The sequence below is a fragment of the Salmo trutta genome, chromosome 37, assembly GCF_901001165.1.
Source record: "Salmo trutta chromosome 37, fSalTru1.1, whole genome shotgun sequence".
NCBI lineage: Eukaryota > Metazoa > Chordata > Actinopteri > Salmoniformes > Salmonidae > Salmo > Salmo trutta.
This window is the reverse complement of record NC_042993.1, coordinates 16,695,171-16,712,921: the sequence shown is the minus strand read 5'-3', so window position 1 is coordinate 16,712,921 and position 17,751 is coordinate 16,695,171. Positions and strand designations below refer to the sequence as shown.

At 44.8% G+C, this 17,751-nt stretch overlaps 1 protein-coding gene across 4 annotated transcripts in view; it reads left to right on the top strand.

The window, feature by feature from the left end:
* LOC115177542 (oxidation resistance protein 1) overlaps positions 1 to 17,751 on the top strand; it is a 191,058-nt gene that overhangs the window by 159,940 nt on the left and 13,367 nt on the right. For all 4 annotated transcript variants that reach the window (XM_029738428.1, XM_029738429.1, XM_029738427.1 and 1 more), the window contains 4 exons: positions 9,818 to 9,979; positions 10,477 to 10,661; positions 14,453 to 15,165; positions 16,920 to 17,079. In XM_029738428.1, coding sequence (XP_029594288.1) covers positions 9,818 to 9,979; positions 10,477 to 10,661; positions 14,453 to 15,165; positions 16,920 to 17,079 — 1,220 coding nt within the window. The remainder of the gene's footprint in view (positions 1 to 9,817; positions 9,980 to 10,476; positions 10,662 to 14,452; positions 15,166 to 16,919; positions 17,080 to 17,751) is intronic.

The following is a 17,751-nucleotide window of genomic DNA, read 5'->3' as shown; positions in this document are numbered from 1 at the left end:
GCTAATTGACATCATTTGAGTCAATTGGAGGTGTACCTGTGGATGTATTTCAAGGCCTACCTTCAAACTCAGTGCCTCTTTGCTTGACATCAGGGAATTTTTACTAGGATTAAATGTCAGGATCTGTGAAGAACTGAGTTTAAATATATTTGCCTAAGGTGTATGTAAACTTCCGACTTCAACTCTATTTAAAAAAAAAAGTAGGGGCGTGGATAAGTATCTGGTGTGAGAGATATTTGCCTCATGCAGTGCGACATATCTCCTTCACATAGTGTTGTTCAGGCTGTGGATTGTGGCCTGTGGAATGTTGTCCCACTCCTCTTGAATGCGAAGTAATTGGATATTGGCGGGAACTGGAACATGCTGTCATACACGTCAATCCAGAGCATCCCAAACATGCTCAATGGGTGACATGTCTGGAGTATGCAGGCCATGGAAGACCTGAGACATTTTCAGCTCACAGGAATTGTGTACAGATCCTTGCAACATAGGGCCGTGCATTATCATGCTGAAACATGAGGTGATGGCAACGGATGAATGGCACGACAATGGGCCTCAGGGTCTCATCACAGTATCTCTGTGCATTCAAATTAACGTTAAATTCTCTGGCAACAAATATGGTGGACATTCCTACATTCAACATGCCAATTGCACACTCCCTCAACACTTGAAACATCTGTGGCATTGTGTTCTGTGACAAAACTGCACATTTTAGAGAAGCCTTTTATTGTCCCCAGCACAAGGTGCACCTGTGTAATGATCATGCTGTTTAATCAGCTTCTTGATATGCCACACCTGTCAGATGGATGGATTATCTTGGCAAAGGAGAAATGCTCACTAATAGGGATGTAAACAAATTTGAGAGAAATAACATTTTTGTTCATATGGAAAATTTATGGGATCTTTATTTCAGCTCATGAAACATGGGACCAACACTTTACATGTTGCATTTATATTTTTATTTAGTATAATAGGGGGAAACTCACCTCATCCACCACCAATGTGTAGCAACCAACCATTTTTGTGCCAGAACGCTCACCACACATCAGCTATCAGGTGGAGAGGAGAGGAGTGATATATGCCAATTAGGAATGAGGGGGATGATTAGGTGGTCATGATGGAATGTGGCCAGGTTGGGAATTTAGCCATGACAACGGGTGAACACCCCTACTCTTACAATAAGTGCCATGCGATTTTGAATGACCAAAGAGAGTCAGGACACTCGTTTAACTTCCTATCCGAAAGATGGCACCCTATGTAGGGCAATGTCCCCGAATGTAATCAAGGTTTGAAATTATAATGTTTTAGTCATATACTATATGTTTTTAGGCTTCTTGAAGTCAATTTGCAATCTAAAAATATTTGTTTTATTACGTTCCTGCTCCCGGACCATCCGCTCAAGGAAAAATTGGCCTGCGTCTGAATCTAGTTTATGATCCCTGCAATATAGGTTTACTAAGTGGAAAACAAACAACCTTCACATATATAATATTAGAGGGGTTGTGCTACTATGGGCACGTCCCAAGTGGCACCCTATTCCTGTTATAGTGCACTAAGTTTGACCAGGACCCTGGTCAAAAGTAGTGCACTATAAAGGGAATAGGGTGCCATTTGGGATGCATCCTTGGTAAAGCAAACAGCAGCAGCTCTATGGATGGATGCAATATCCATAGCATTATGTCAGGGTCAGCTTTCTTCCTTCCACCTGGCAAGCAGCTCTAGACTGGATTGATTTCCCATAGCTTCTGGGATCAAAGCACCATGTGATAACACCATCCCTCCCTCTCTCCATTCCTCCATCTTTAGCCTCTCTCCCACTCTCCGGTCGGCCAATGAACACCTCCTCTCACATAGACACACACACGTCGATATCTTTGACAATTGTGGTGTTCACATTGGTATTTCAATTCTTATGGACGGACTCTGATGTGTTATGGGGTGCCCATTCCCCCAAACCCTAGCCCTGAATTAGAACCCTGATCAGGCTAACACATGAAACATATAGTCCTCAGTGTATATGACCGCTGTCCAAGTACCTGAGGGAAACAGTATATTATGCACACCTGGCCTAGTGCTGGTTTATGGTATGAACAACACCATGATGACAGATAGACACTGGAACACAGTTAAAGAGTATCTCTCATACGAATGATAGGGCAGAGTGGGAGGGTTAGCTCACAGTGTTATGTTAGACCACCTCACACACACATACACACACCCTTCCTTCCTGTTATCTGCCTCCTCTCCTGTGATGATAGGGGGATGGAGGATGTTGTCGAAGAGAGGAAGGAGGACATGTTAGGACTGTTTATTTTAAACCAGGCCAGTGTTCGGATTTCTGTTGTCAAATATGTGCTGCTGGTGAAGGGGACAGTTGGTCTGTGTCCCAAATGGCACCCTATTCCCTACATTGTGTACTATTTTTTTTATCAAAGCCCTATGAGCCCTGGTTGAAACTAGTCTACCATATAGGAAATATGTTGCCATTTGGGATGCGGCCTAGAGCTGTGTGTTATTGGAGGCTGTGAATACCTCTTGTCATGTTGCTGTAGTATTACTGCAGCAGAACAGAGAGGACTGGAGCATGAGTCACTAGGAAGTGAATGTGCCAGTGAAGAGAGGATGGGTGAAGCACTGAAGATAACCACTTGAAGTGGATGACAGTGACCGACCAAGGAGAGCACCACTCAAGTGTCATGTTCTCTTTCCTACTGATGTATAATGTTCCTGTAACGGTGTTGGTTCAGTGAAGGCCTAGGTTTTAGCTCAAAGGGCTAACACAACAGTCTTGTTGTGTGCCGGAGTGGCCGTGTTGGAATTCCAGCCAGTAGTTTTTTTCCTTTGTTTTGTTTTGTCTAGCATGTTGAGCTTCCCCCTCAGCCTCATTAGCTGCCTGTGTGTGTGTGTGTGTGTGTGTGTGTGTGTGTGTGTGTGTGTGTTGCTAGTTGTGTGCTGGTGCTCCCAGGGAGACAGAGACAGGAGAGGTGTGGGAGGGTGTCAAGCCATGCTTTCCACCTGGCTACCCCTACCCCGGTCAACAGCACTGCACCCCCAACAGCAACTCGCCCAAGCCTTCCCCATTTCTCCTTCTCCCAAATCCAGTCAGCTGATGTTCTGAAAGAGCTGCAAAATCTGGACCCCTACAAATCAGCCGGGCTAGACAATCTGGGCCCTTACTTTCAAAAATTATCTGCCGAAATTGTTGCAACCCCTATTACTAGCCTGTTCAACCTCTCTTTCGTGTCGTCTGAGATTCCCAAAGATTGGAAAGCAGCTGCGGTCATCCCCCTCTTCAAAGGGGGGGGACACTCTTCACCCAAACTGCTACAGACCTATATGTATCCTACCCTGCCTTTCAAAGGTCTTCGAAAGCCAAGTCAACAAACAGATTACCGACCATTTTGGATCCCACCGCACCTTCTCCGCTATGCAATCTGGTTTCAGAGCTGGTCATGGGTGCACCTCAGCCACGCTCAAGATCCTAAACGACATCTTAACCGCCATCGATAAGAAACAATACTGTGCAGCTGTTTTCATTGACCTGGCCAAGGCTTTCAACTCTGTCAATCACCACATCCTCATCGGCAGACTCAATAGTCTTGGTTTCTCAAATGATTGTCTCGCCTAGTTCACCAACTACTTCTCTGATAGAGTTCAGTGTGTCAAATCGGAGGGCCTGTTGTCCACACCTCTGGCAGTCTATATGGGGATGCCACAGGGTTAAATTCTTGGGCCGACTCTCTTCTCTGTATAGATCAATGATGTCGCTCTTGCTGCTGGTGATTCTCTGATCCACCTCTACGCAGACGACACCATTCTGTATACTTCTGGCCCTTCTTTGGACACTGTGTTAACAACAAAGCACACTTCACTCATGCTGCCAAACATACCCTCGTAAAACTGACCATCCTACCGATCCTCGACTTCGGCGATGTCATTTACAAAATAGCCTCCAACACTCTACTCAATAAATTGGATGCAGTCTATCACAGTGCCATCCGTTTTGTCACCAAAGTCCCATATACTACCCACCATTGCGACCTGTACGCTCTCATTGGCTGGCCCTCGCTTCATACTCGTCGCCAAACCCACTGGCTCCAGGTCATCTACAAGACCCTGCTAGGTAAAGTCCCCCCTTATCTCAGCTCGCTGGTCACCATAGCAGCATACACCTGTAGCACGCGCTCCAGCAGGTATATCTCACTGGTCACCCCCAAAGCCAATTCCTCGTTCAGCCGCCTCTCCTTCCAGTTCTCTGCTGCCAATGACTGGAACGAACTACAAAAATCTCTGAAACTGGAAAAACTTATCTCCCTCACTAGCTTTAAGCACCAGCTGTCAGAGCAGCTCACAGATTACTGCACCTGTACATAGCACATCTATAATTTAGCCCAAACAACTACCTCTTCCCCTACTGTATTTATTTATTTTGCTCCTTTGCACCCCATTATTTATATTTCTACTTTGCACTTTCTTCCACTGCAAATCTACCATTCCAGTGTTTTACTTGCTATATTGTATTTACTTCGCCACCATGGCCTTTTTTTGCCTTTACCTCCCTTATCTCCCCTCATTTGCTCACATTGTATATAGCCTTATTTTTCTACTGTATTATTGACTGTATGTTTGTTTTAGTCCATGTGTAACTCTGTGTTGTTGTATGTGTCAAACTGCTTTGCTTTATCTTGGCCAGGTCGCAATTGTAAATGAGAACTTGTTCTCAACTTGCCTACCTGGTTAAATAAAGGTGAAAAAAAAAGAGGCCAGCAGACAGCTGTAGGTTTGGTGTTTCACACACAGCAGACCTGCACGCCTACTCATCATCTCTCCGTCTATGCCATTTTCATTTTCCCACACCCTCCTTCCCTGTCCCTCCATCCTTCATTCCTCTGACCTTCCATCCCTTCATCTTCTTGTTCCCACACCCTCACTATCCCTAGATCCATCCCTCCGCCTGGCTCCTGTTCCCACACCCTCCCTATCCCTCCATCCCTCCGTCTGGCTCTGCAGCCAGTCACACAGCCTGGCACAGTAGCAGGCCATGTGGCCTCGCTCACAAAGACCAGTCCCACCATGTATGGTGTTTGCAGGCAGCAGATGCCCCATCTGTGGATAAATCATTATCATTGTTTACAATGGAGGAGCTGGAGACAGTGCCTAGAAATGACTGTAGTAGGGTTGGCACAAATGTTTATGGATGAAGACCGTCATAATTAAAATGACCTGCATATTTTTCCTTCTTTTTTTCCGAACAGCTGACTGAAGGTGTGATAGCCAGGCGTTTGTGCGGTTGAGTCAGTTTCTGTGATAACATGGGCTCTTAACGTGATGAAACTTTGTTGCCCTCGGCTGAAACAAGCAAGGTGTTGTAGCAAACGATGAATAGAATGGGCTTGGAACCTCTAACCCTAGCAATTTCACGATTAAACTCATGGGTACACTCGCAATGGCTGCCTGGTATTGTGATGCAATAATTTAATAGTAGAATGATCATTCAATGATGTTAACTGATGTGGCTCATGCAATGGAATGTCTTTTTTTGTAATGCCAGTTGAGTTGAATCAACAAATCATAGCACATATTTTTTTATATCACCTTTATTTAACCAGGTAAGCAAGTTGAGAACAAGTTCTCATTTGCAACTGCGACCTGGCCAAGATAAAGCATAGCAGTTAGACACATACAACACAGAGTTACACATGGAATGAACAACACATACAGTCATTAATACAGTAGAAAAAAAGAAAAGAAAAAGTCTATATACAGTGAGTGCAAATTAGGTAAAATAGGGGAATTAAGGCAATAAATAGGCCATGGTGGCAAAGTAATTACAATATAGCAATTAAACACTGGAATGGTAGATGGATGTGCAAGTAGAGATACTGGGGTGCAAAAGGAGCAGAATAAATAAATAAATACCGTATGGGGATGAGGTAGGTAGATAGATGGGCTGTTTACAGATGGGCTATGGACAGGTGCAGTGATCTGTGAGCTGCTCTGACAGCTGGTGCTTAAAGTTAGTGAGGGAGATATGAGTCTCCAGCTTCAGAGATTTTTGCAGTTCGTTCCAGTCATTGGCAGCAGAGAACTGGAAGGAAAGGCGACCAAAGGAGGAATTGGCTTTGGGGGTGACCAGTGAGATATACCTGCTGGAGCGCGTGCTACGAGTGGGTGCTGCTATGGTGACCAGCGAGCTGAGATAAGGCGGGGCTTTATCTAGCAGTGACTTGTAGATAACCTGTAGCCAGCGGGTTTGGCGACGAGTATGAAGCGAGGGCCAACCAACGAGAGCGTACAGGTCGCAATGGTGGGTAGTGTATGGGGCTTTGGTGACAAAACGGATGGCACTGTGATAGACTGCATCCAGTTTGTTGAGTAGAGTGTTGGAGGCTCTTTTGTAAATGACATCGCCGAAGTCGAGGATCGGTAGGATGGTCAGTTTTACGAGGGTATGTTTGGCAGCATGAGTGAAGTGTGCTTTGTTGTGAAATAGGAAGCCAATTCTAGATTTAACTTTGGTTTGGAGATGTTTGATGTGAGTCTGGAAGGAGAGTTTACAGTCTAGCCAGACACCCAGGTATTTGTAGTTGTCCACGTATTCTAAGTCAGAGCCGTCCAGAGTAGTGATGATGGACAGGCGAGCAGGTGCGGGCAGTGATCAGTTGAATAGCATGCATTTAGTTTTATTTGTGTTTAAGAGCAGTTGGAGGCCACGGAAGGAGAGTTGTATGGCATTGAAGCTCGTCTGGAGGTTAGTTAACACAGTGTCCAAAGAAGGGCCAGAAGTATACAGAATGGTGTCGTCTGCGTAGAGGTGGATCAGAGAATCACCAGCAGCAAGAGCGACATCATTGATGAATACAGAGAAGAGAGATATTGATGGGTACACTTCCTGCTTTTGCTTCCTGCTTTGCTCCTATGGGTACGCTCGCAATGGCCGCCAGTTCACACATAATGCCATCATTGACTTGAATCGGGAAGCCCGTTCTATTCATTCTATTTCTATGGCAGCACATGCAGTCAGGAGCAGAAGAAGGGAGAAAAGGTGTGTCTAAAAAGCAAAAAGAAAATATATATATTTTTTGCTTTTGTAGCGGTTATTATGGAGACCGTGGTCATTTGGCTGGCCAATTACCGTCATCCAAATTTCCATGACCGTCACAGCCCCGAGTCCTCCTCATGAGATGCAGCAAATACTACTGTAGAAACTGGATCTATACATAATAACACATCGTAAAACTTAAATCTCTATCTGTACTTGTCATAAGAACAGTAACACTGTCTGTTTGTTGAGTGAACAGGGTTAAACAGGGTCTTTGCTGTCGTCGTGGCCCATATGGTCAGGGATTGGGCTGGGTCAGGAATATGGGTTTACCGTGAGTCTATTACTGGGTTACATGAAGCTCATATGACCAATAACACAGACAGACTGCAGACAGACACACACACACACACACATCTGTAGTTAGGTAATGTCTGCCTGATATCTCCGTTTCATGTTCCATGAGACTGAGTGAGTGTTCATTTCTCAGTGTACGTTGCGTACATCGGCAGTGCTGGAGTTCAGTTAACATTTCAGTACAGGAAGAATAATCAGTCTACTGATATACACACACTTGCATGACGAAGTGTATGATGTATGTAGATAGCGGAATAACAGAGCTGTATTTAAATAGTCTTCATGTGCACTTCTCATCCTGTTCCTATTAAACTAATCAAGCATCAACTAGCGAACCACTATAAAGATGAATGCTTCAGCCTCATATAGATATATTTTTCTAGCTAATTGCCATTATGAACTTCATACTACAGGAAGTGCATTCGTTTACTAATGTATCTGATTAGACATACATGTCTCTCTCTGTCTCTATGTGTTTGTTGACCTGATTGGCTAGCAGTGCAGAAACATTGCTACAAATGAACACTCACTAGCTATACTGCATATTTAGATACTCTGGCTGATTGGTTTGATGTAGGGAGACATACACTATATATACAAAAGTATGTGGACACCCCTTAAAATTTGTGGATTTGGCTATTTCAGCCACACCCATTGCTGACAGGTGTATAAAATCGAGCACACCGCCATGCAATCTCCATAGACAAACATTGGCAGTAGAATGGCCTTACTGAAGAGCTCAGTGACTTTCAACGTGGCACCGTCATAGGATGCCACCTTTCCAACAAGTCAGTTCGTAAAATTTCTGCCCTGCTAGAGCTGCCCCGGTCAACTGTAAGAGCTGTTATTGTGAAGTGGAAACATCTACGAGCAACAATGGTTCAGCCGCGAAGTGGTAGGCCACACAAGCTCACAGAACGGGACCGCCGGGGGCTGAAGCGCGTAGCAACGGCAGCACAAGAACTGTTCGTTGGGAGCTTCATGAAATAGGTTTCCATGGCCAATCAGCCGCACACAAGCCTAAGATCACCATTCGCAATGCCAAGCATCGGCTGGAGTAGTGCTCCTTAGTTCCAGTGAAGGGGAATCTTAACGCAACAGAATGCAATTACATTCTAGACGATTCTGGGCCTTCACCTTTGTGGCAACAGTTTGGGGAAGCCCCTTTGCTGTTTCAGCACGACAGTGCCCCTGTGCACAAAGCGAGGTCCGTACAGAAATGGTTTGTCGAGATCGATTTGGAAGAACTTGACTGGCCTGCACAGAGCCCTGAACTCAACCCCATCTAACACCTTTGGGATGAATAGGAATGCCGACTGCAAGCCAGGCCTAATCGCTCAACGTCACTGTCCAACCTCACTAATGCTCTTGTGGCTGAATGGAAGCAAGTCCCTGTAACAATGTTCCAACATCTAGTGGAAAGGCTTCCCAGAAGAGGCTGTTATAGCAGTAAAGGGAGGACCAACTCCATATTAATATTAATGAGATGTTCGACGAGCAGGTGTCCACATACTTTTGGTCATGTAGTGTACATGTCTTTCTCTGTCTCTGTCTGTTTGTTGACCTGATTGGCGAGCAGTGCAGAAACATTGCTACATGTAGACTAGCTATACTCTACTGTATATTTAGATACTCTGGCTGATTGGTTTGATGTTGGGAGACAAATAAACTTAGGTCTGATTTTGCCAACTCCTCCTTCGTTATTATCACTTGGTATATAATCAGGTCACATGCAATGTAACATGTCGCTTGAGTATGTGACATAGACAAGGAATGAATAGAACAGCTTGAAAGCTCTAACCCTGGACATTTGACTGGTAAACTCATGGGTACGTACATGCACAATGGCTGCCAGATATTGTGAAGCAATAATCTTCATGGTATTTTTGAATTTTCTATAAACTGATGCTAGATTGCCACGGTAATGTAGAATGTTCATTCAAATGATGCTAACTGCAATGGAATGGCTTTTTTGTAATGTCAGTTGAGTTGACTCAACAAATCACAGCACAGATTGAAGGGTATACTTCCTGCTTTTGCTTCCTGCCATGGGTACACTCAAAATGGCTGCCAGTCCACCCATTATGCAGTCATTGACTTGAATGAGATGACCTTTCTATTCATTCTATTTCTATGGTATGTGATGTGTGCAAGAAGTTTGTTACTGAAATGTAAGATTGCTTATATTGATTACATTCAACTCAATGTTGTTTGAGCGTTGAGTGTTGTTGAATTGATACGCCTGCTGTTGATACTATTCTATTTGACTTGATCTATTCTAAATGACTTGGAGGATAATCTAAAGCCATAACTAACTGTTTTATAAACATATCACTAAACACTAAATGTGTTCATTCTTGTCCACCCTTTACTTCTCCCTCCTCTCCTGTTATTCAAAATGGCCACCCCTCCCTGTAGGAATCCGATGGCGCTCCCAGGCCAGAGGCTCACCATCATCACCATGCTCCGGTGTTCTCAGCACTCCGCCAGGCTCGTGTAGTGTCGTCCACCTCCGAGGAGGAAGAGGCCCTGACAGAGAAGTTCCTCAAAATCAACTGCAAGTACATCACAGATGGCAAGGTGTATATCATGTATATTCATATATATTACAGTACTATACAGTATATATAATATATTCTATATATAAGATAAGTACAGTATTATAAGGTAAGCGCATGGAGGACCATCAGGAATGCTGGCCCACCACCAGCCAACATCCACCTCTAGCAGCTCAGATCCATGCTATTGAACAAAATGAAACCAATGTTGATCCATTCAGTCTAAATCAAAGCATTGCAGCTTTCCCCCCCACAGGGAGGTCAGTATTGGAGCTTCCTGTTCATAGTCAACATCCTTCACTTGCTTTTGGATACCTACAGTACAGTACAGCCATTTTGTTTATTTATGCTGGAAAGGTAATATATCTCTTCCACTAAATGGCTGACACATTTCTTTCACTGCAAGCTTTTTCATGCTCTAGCTATATTACTCTGTCTAACCCTCTCTTTCTCTCTCTCTCTTTCTCCCCCTCTCCCTCCCTTCTCTCTCTCTCTCCGTCTGTCTCTCTCTCCCCCCAGGGTGCGGTGAGCGGGGTGTTGCTGGTGACGCCCAACAACATCATGTTTGACCCCCACAGGATGGACCCTCTGGTACAGGAGCACGGCTGTGAGGAGTACGGCTACATGTGTCCCCTGGAGGAGGTAATGTCTGCAGCCATCTACAAGGAGATCACTGACAGCAAGATCAGAGAGGCCGTGCCCACGTAAGAGCCCTGTCTGTCTGTCTGTCTGTCTGTCTGTCTGTCACACACAGGGGTCCCGTTCATTAGAGCACACCGTAGCATCCGTTTTGTGCCTACTGAACCACACTAACAGGGATGTAGTGGAGAGGAGTTGCGTTTATGCACCTGTTGCACAAAATGAACGTTTTTTGCGTTTACGTTACACATCACTCGTTTACCCACTTCTTTTTCTACCACTCCATCCCTGGTTACACATCACAGCCCCTCCGTGATCACTTCATCAGCCCAGCACTGCAGGCACACACTGATTACATCAGCAACCATCCAACAGATTAATTATATCCCCCATGCCAAAAAGGAAAAGGAAATGGCAATTAGAGCAAGGTTAATGAACTATGCATTCACCCACCTACGTCTGGATTGCTCACCCATTTGCTTGATGTAATAATATGTCCACTTCAGCAGCCAGCTTAGTTTATCTCCATGGCATGCCACCCACATACAGATCTCCTACGTCTCTGTTTTTATTAGCAATTTAACATGGATTGTTTGCTCAGCTCAAGATAATTGTGTTATATTAACACTATGATGAAATCTTACCAAAGCATTAGCTATTTGTAGCTGTGGTCCTCTGTGGCTCGGTTTTTAAGAACGCGGCGCTCGCGATGCCAAGGTCGTGGGTTCACGTCCCGCTGAGATCACATACACATGCTAATTATGTATGCTCTTACTGAACTGTAAGTTGGATGAAAGTGTCTGCTAAGACACATTTATTATTATTGTAACTATAGAGCTATGCTTAGCCCTTCCACTGTAGTGCCCATCCAGTATGTCTATGAATGTTCAGTGGTGGATTTGGGCTGTGTTAGGTGTTCAGATCTCATGGAGCATCTATTATGATGTCTAATGGTTATTGGCTGCAGTCCAAACATGTTATTTTTACCCCCTCACCCCTTGCCCTAGCCACTTTCCCTCAGGGCAATCCCCGTCGGAAACCGGATGCAGATTATTGCCATCTGAAGTGGAGGTCCAATTTACTAACGTTGCCCCCTCAGCCCTCGATTTAGCTCAAGGGAGCGAGTGAACCACTTTGGTCACTTGCGGGGTTGATACAACCCACAATTCAATGCAAACTGTAGTCACATGTCAAACTCTGGTGGCCGCGAAGTGTCACATTTTTGGCATGTCAGAAAAAAGTATGAAGCTAGCTTGCTAGAAAATATATATATACATTGATTTTAGCGTTGGCAAATTGGCTTAGTCTTATAGTGAGGAGCCTATAAAACGTAGCTAGATTCATAAACATATTTTTGGGAATTATGAAATTTATTGGAATAAGTGACCAAACAATTAAACTAGCTAGCCAGCTATGGATAACTGTTGCTAGCTACAGTGGGGGGAAAAGTATTTGATCCCCTGCTGATTTTGTACGTTTTCCCACTGACAAAGAAATGATCAGTCTATCATTTTAATAGTAGGTTTATTTGAACAGTGAGAGACAGAATAACAACAAAAATATCCAGAAAAACGCATGTCAAAAATGTTATAAATTGATTTGCATTTTAATGAGGGAAATAAGTATTTGACCCCCTCTCAATCAGAAAGATTTCTGGCTCCCAGGTGTCTTTTATACAGGTAACGAGCTGAGATTAGGAGCACACTCTTAAAGGGAGTGTTCCCAATCTCAGCTTGTTACCTGTATAAAAGACACCTGTCCACAGAAGCAATCAATCAGATTCCAAACTCTCCACCATGGCCAAGACCAAAGAGCTCTCCAAGGATGTCAGGGACAAGATTGTAGACCTACACAAGGCTGGAATGGGCTACAAGACCATCGCCAAGCAGCTTGGTGAGAAGGTGATAACATTTGGTGTGATTATTCGCAAATGGAAGAAACACAAAAGAACTGTCAATATCCCTCGGCCTGGGGCTCCATGCAAGATCTCACCTCGTGGAGTTGCAATGATCATGAGAACGGTGAGGAATCAGCCCAGAACTACACGGGAGGATCTTGTCAATGATTTCAAGGCAGCTGGGACCATAGTCACCAAGAAAACAATTGATAACACACTACGCCGTGAAGGACTGAAATCCTGCAGCGCCCGCAAGGTCCCCCTGCTCAAGAATACATATACATGCCCGTCTGAAGTTTACCAATGAACATCTGAATGACTCAGAGGACAAGTGTTGTGGTCAGATGAGACCAAAATGGAGCTCTTTGACATCAACTCAACTCACCGTGTTTGGAGGAGGAGGAATGCTGCCTATGACCCCAAGAACACCATCTCCACCGTCAAACATGGAGGTGGAAACATTATGCTTTGGGGGTGTTTTTCTACTAAGGGGACAGGACAACTTCACCGCATCAAAGGAACGATGGACGGGGCCATGTACCGTCAAATCTTGGGTGAGAACCTCCTTCCCTCAGCCAGGGCATTGAAAATGGGTCGTGGATGGGTATTCCAGCATGACAATGACCCAAGACACACGACCAAGGCAACAAAGGAGTGGCTCAAGAAGAAGCACATTAAGGTCCTGGAGTGGCCTAGCCAGTCTCCAGACCTTAATCCCATAGAAAATCTGTGGAGGGAGCTGAAGGTTCGAGTTGCCAAACGTCAGCCTCGAAACCTTAATGACTTGGAGAAGATCTGCAAAGAGGAGTGGGACAAAATCCCTCCTGAGATGTGTGCAAACCTGGTGGCCAACTACAAGAAACGTCTGACCTCTGTGATTGCCAACAAGGGTTTTGCCAGCAAGTACAAAGTCATGTTTTGCAGAGGGGTCAAATACTTATTTCCCTCATTAAAATGCAAATCATTTTATAACATTTTTGACATGCGTTTTTCTGGATTTTTTTGTTGTTATTCTGTCTCTCACTGTTCAAATAAACCTACCATTAAAATTATAGACTGATCATTTCTTTGTCAGTGGGCAAACGTACAAAATCAGCAGGGGATCAAATACTTTTTTCCCCCACTGTACCTGACAGGAGTGCTAGCTAGATACGTTAGCTTACTAGGTACATTAATAGCTTTAGCTAGATATGTTAGCTTACAAGGTACATTAATAGCTTTAGCTAGATATGTTAGCTTACTAGGTACATTAATAGCTTTAGCTAGATATGTTAGCTTACTAGGTACATTAATAGCTTTAGGTTGGTTGTTTTTAAGCTCAACTTCCAGATTTCCACCAAGGACGTTGCCTCTCTGATCATCACTCTCTTCCTGTCTTGGGCATGTGACATTTAAGGAACACTCGGATGTGACGATGTAAAACGTCATTCAAGGGCTAAGGGTTTAGGGCCAAGGGCTGTCTACTTTGAGTTTGAAACACAGCCATTGTCTCTGTGTGTGAGGACAGCTGTTTTCTCGTGTGATGCAAGCAGACTCTCTGTCTCAAAGAGCACACAATAACAAAGTCCTGCCTGTGTGCCAACCAGTGTTTTATTATCATACACACAGTACGAGCAAACTATTTTAGTCCCACAACAGGTCTTTGGAGAACCTGTGGAGTCTGGTGTGCTGTTACAGTATGTAGAGGAATCCTGTTAGTTGGTGTTGGCTGGCTGGCTGCACAGTGTTTTTGTTAATTTGCTGTACAAAACCTATTTAGATGATTATGCAGAGCAGTTCACTTACAGATGCGCCAAACAAACATAGATTCATATTAGATCCATATTGAGAGGATGACTTGTTTCACCTGGTCTCTCCACATTATACTGTAATAAACAAAAAAACGGTGCCGTTATGCTGCATTCAAATTCAGACCTCTCTAACTTGTATTTTCTTCTTTACTGTTTTCTCCCTCTCCAGGCATCTGGAGCCTTTGACGTCAGAGCGCGGGCCCTCCACCTCCTCTCAGCCGGACCCGGAGCAGCGTCTGAGAGTCCCGGGCAACGACAGCGGCAGTGCGGCTTCCCGCAGTACAGAGGGCTCCTTCTCCGAGGACGTCTTTGCAGAGTCAGAGCTGTCCCCCATTCGGGAGGAGGCCACTTCCTCCGAAGACCTCCGGCTGGACAAGTCCTCCTCAGCCACAGCCTCCACAGAGTCCATCCAAACTGTCACCCATATAGAGGCCTTCATCCCTCCAGGGGAAGCCCCAGGGGCCGCAAGCAGCACCTGCAAGTCAGTCAGCCAGCCGCCAGGGGAAGGCCAGGAGAAACAACCCACCACAGCAGAGGACAATCCAGACAGCCACACGGCCCAGAGCCAGTCTCCCATGGGCTCCAAGCAGCACAGTGTGGATGTGGAGAAGGCAGCACCAAGCACACCCACCACCAGCCAGGGACCAGGCCAAGGACCCTCCTCACGCCCTGCCTCCCAGAGATCTACCACCGGGCCTGGGGAACCCTCCGGCCAGGAGGGGGTTCCAGGGGACAGGCCCAAGCTGAGCAGAGAGGGGTCCCAGGACTCTGAGACGGACGTGGAGGAACTGAGGAAGATGTGGAAGAATCACACTATGCAACAAGCCACAGAGCAAATGGAGAATGTAACACAAATGGAAGAGGGACAGGACTCTGCAGAAGGTAGTGAGATAACGTGTCTCTGTTGTATTATGAAAATATGAAATACATAGCCTTAGACTATGCACTTACATTGTTTTTCAATAGGTGCGAAAATATGTTCAGCTTCTATTTCGACCCTACTTGAGTTCTCAATATGAAGGCAAGTCTATAGACAGTTATTGCAGATTATTACACATCCTCACTGCCAGGTATGCTGCTGCCATTTGCCATCTCTGCAATTATCATCATCATGGTCATGTTTATTCTAATGAAGCTCCCAGTGCTATCACAGGAAAGTCGGCTCCGGCTGCTTCCGTACACCTCGGCTGCAGGGTGCTCCTGATAACCTCCTGTCACAGCTTTGTGCCTCCCCAGTTGTAATTGGACTAAAAAAGGAGAGAGAACTGTGGAAATGTGTGGTGTGCTGTTATCACCTACAGGAATGAGCAGAGGCATTATACTCCGCTTTGATCTAGCTCTGCTGTTAGCCGGTCTGCTGCCAAGTGCACTCAACTCCAAGATAGGCTAAAACCTCAAACTCAAACACAGAGAGACAACACAAACACCCACACCTAACATCTGAGGGGAAACACAATAGTGTTTAGACGGCCTGCATTAAAAACCCTCAGAGACACGTGCAGCATTTAAAGTGACTTAACTATTTACATTTTATAGCTGCCTTCTCTTTTTGGTTTGATGTCTTTTTCAGTAAACATTGAATATTTCTTACCCTAGAACATAGACTACCACAGTAGTGTGCAGGCTCAAACTACTACTGTGTTCTGTGTCATGCCTGCTATGTTCAGTATGTTATTCTTCCACTGTTCTACAGTTCTATGTGAGCTCTAGTGCCTCACTTAGTTGTGTTCAGACCTGGGCTCTAATAGTATTTGCCTTCTTTCAAACACTTTTGCTGCACCTCATTGAGTTTGCCTGGTGCATTGGAACCAATGGAATAGTCCCAAAGGTGCAAACCCCACCCATCTGGCAGGCTCACCCATCTGGCAGGCTCAATCAAACTGTCAAAAGTATTTTTTAAAGAAAACGAATACTGGTTGAACCAAGGTCTGGTTGTGTTCCCATAATTTATATCACATAATTCTCACCCCACAGAGAGTTCCTAGAATGTTTGCTCTTATTGGCTGGGATCACAGCAGGGTTCTGCTTTACTCCACACCACATTACCATGGCAGACGGGAGCCAAGGCCCCACTTCAAAACAAGCCCAATTACTGCGTTTTCAAATATAATTTTTCCCACTGAGCTGTGTTTTCTAAGTACTGTAGATGAACCATTTCTCTGCCTCTGTTTGTGACTATGGGTCCCAGTCTGTGTTATGTCACAAAGTGTCTCTTTTCTTTGTAGAACTCCCACTGATTTGACCTTCTAATAGGTCGTTAATAAAAGCAGGCATATGAGCTATGTTTATTGGGGTCATCTTCCTATTATTCTGGCACAAAATTACTGTCTGTTGAGATACCTGGTAAACAGAGGATGAGATCTAGGTCATTTAAAGACCCTGTTATCAAATAGATCTGAAATGTTTTCTTATTTACAGATGGATTAGGTCCAGTGGTGTGGTGAGGGACTACTAGATAATAAGAGGATAGGTTTTAAACCAGGACTAGGCCTACATTTGGTCAGTCACTAAATTGAAACATATTCTGAAAGATTGAAATCAGATTGGTATCTGCTTCGGCACTGTAACTGTTAAGACGGATAAGATAACAATTCATTATCATGTGATTATTTCCTGTTTGTCATGTGGCCCTACAGTGTCCATGGAGCGGCGGAGGCACCGGTCCCACAAGTTCCTGTGTCTGCGGGTGGGCCAGCCCATGAAGAAGACATTTGTGTCCAACGCCAGCGCCTCCATGCAGCAGTACGCCCAGAGGGACAGGAAACACGAGTACTGGTTCGCTGTGCCACAGGAGAGGTGTGTGTGTGTACACCACACTGCAGCCCCAATGTCTGCCCAGTGCCAAGCCCATCTCACTATGCTGGCACCAGACCAGACAGCTAGATTATTTATTTATTCACCCACTCTGCAGACACACACTCTCACACACACAAATATCTATAGAATAGAATACATTCATTTTTCACTGAGGGAACTGGACCAGGCTGTGAAAAGCAGCCCAGTTACAGTGGCTTGCGAAAGTATTCACCCTACTTGGCATTTTTCCTATTTTGTTGCCTTACAACCTGGAATTAAAATGGATTTTTGGGGGGTTTGCATCATTTGATTTACTCAACATGCCTCTTTGAAGATGCAAAATATTATTTATTGTGAAACAAACAAGAAATAAGACAAAAAAAACAGAAAATTTGAGCGTGCATAACTATTCACCCCACAAAGTCAATAGTTTGTAGAGCCACCTTTTGCAGCAATTTCAGCCACAAGTCTCTTGGGGCATGTCTCTATAAGCTTGGCACATCTAGCCACTGGGATTTTTGCCCATTCTTCAAGGCAAAACTGCTCCAGCTCCTTCAAGTTGGATGGGTTCCGCTGGTGTACAGCAATCTTTAAATCATACCACAGATTCTCAATTGGATTGAGGTCTGGGCTTTGACTAGGCCATTCCAAGACATTTAAATGTTTCCCCTT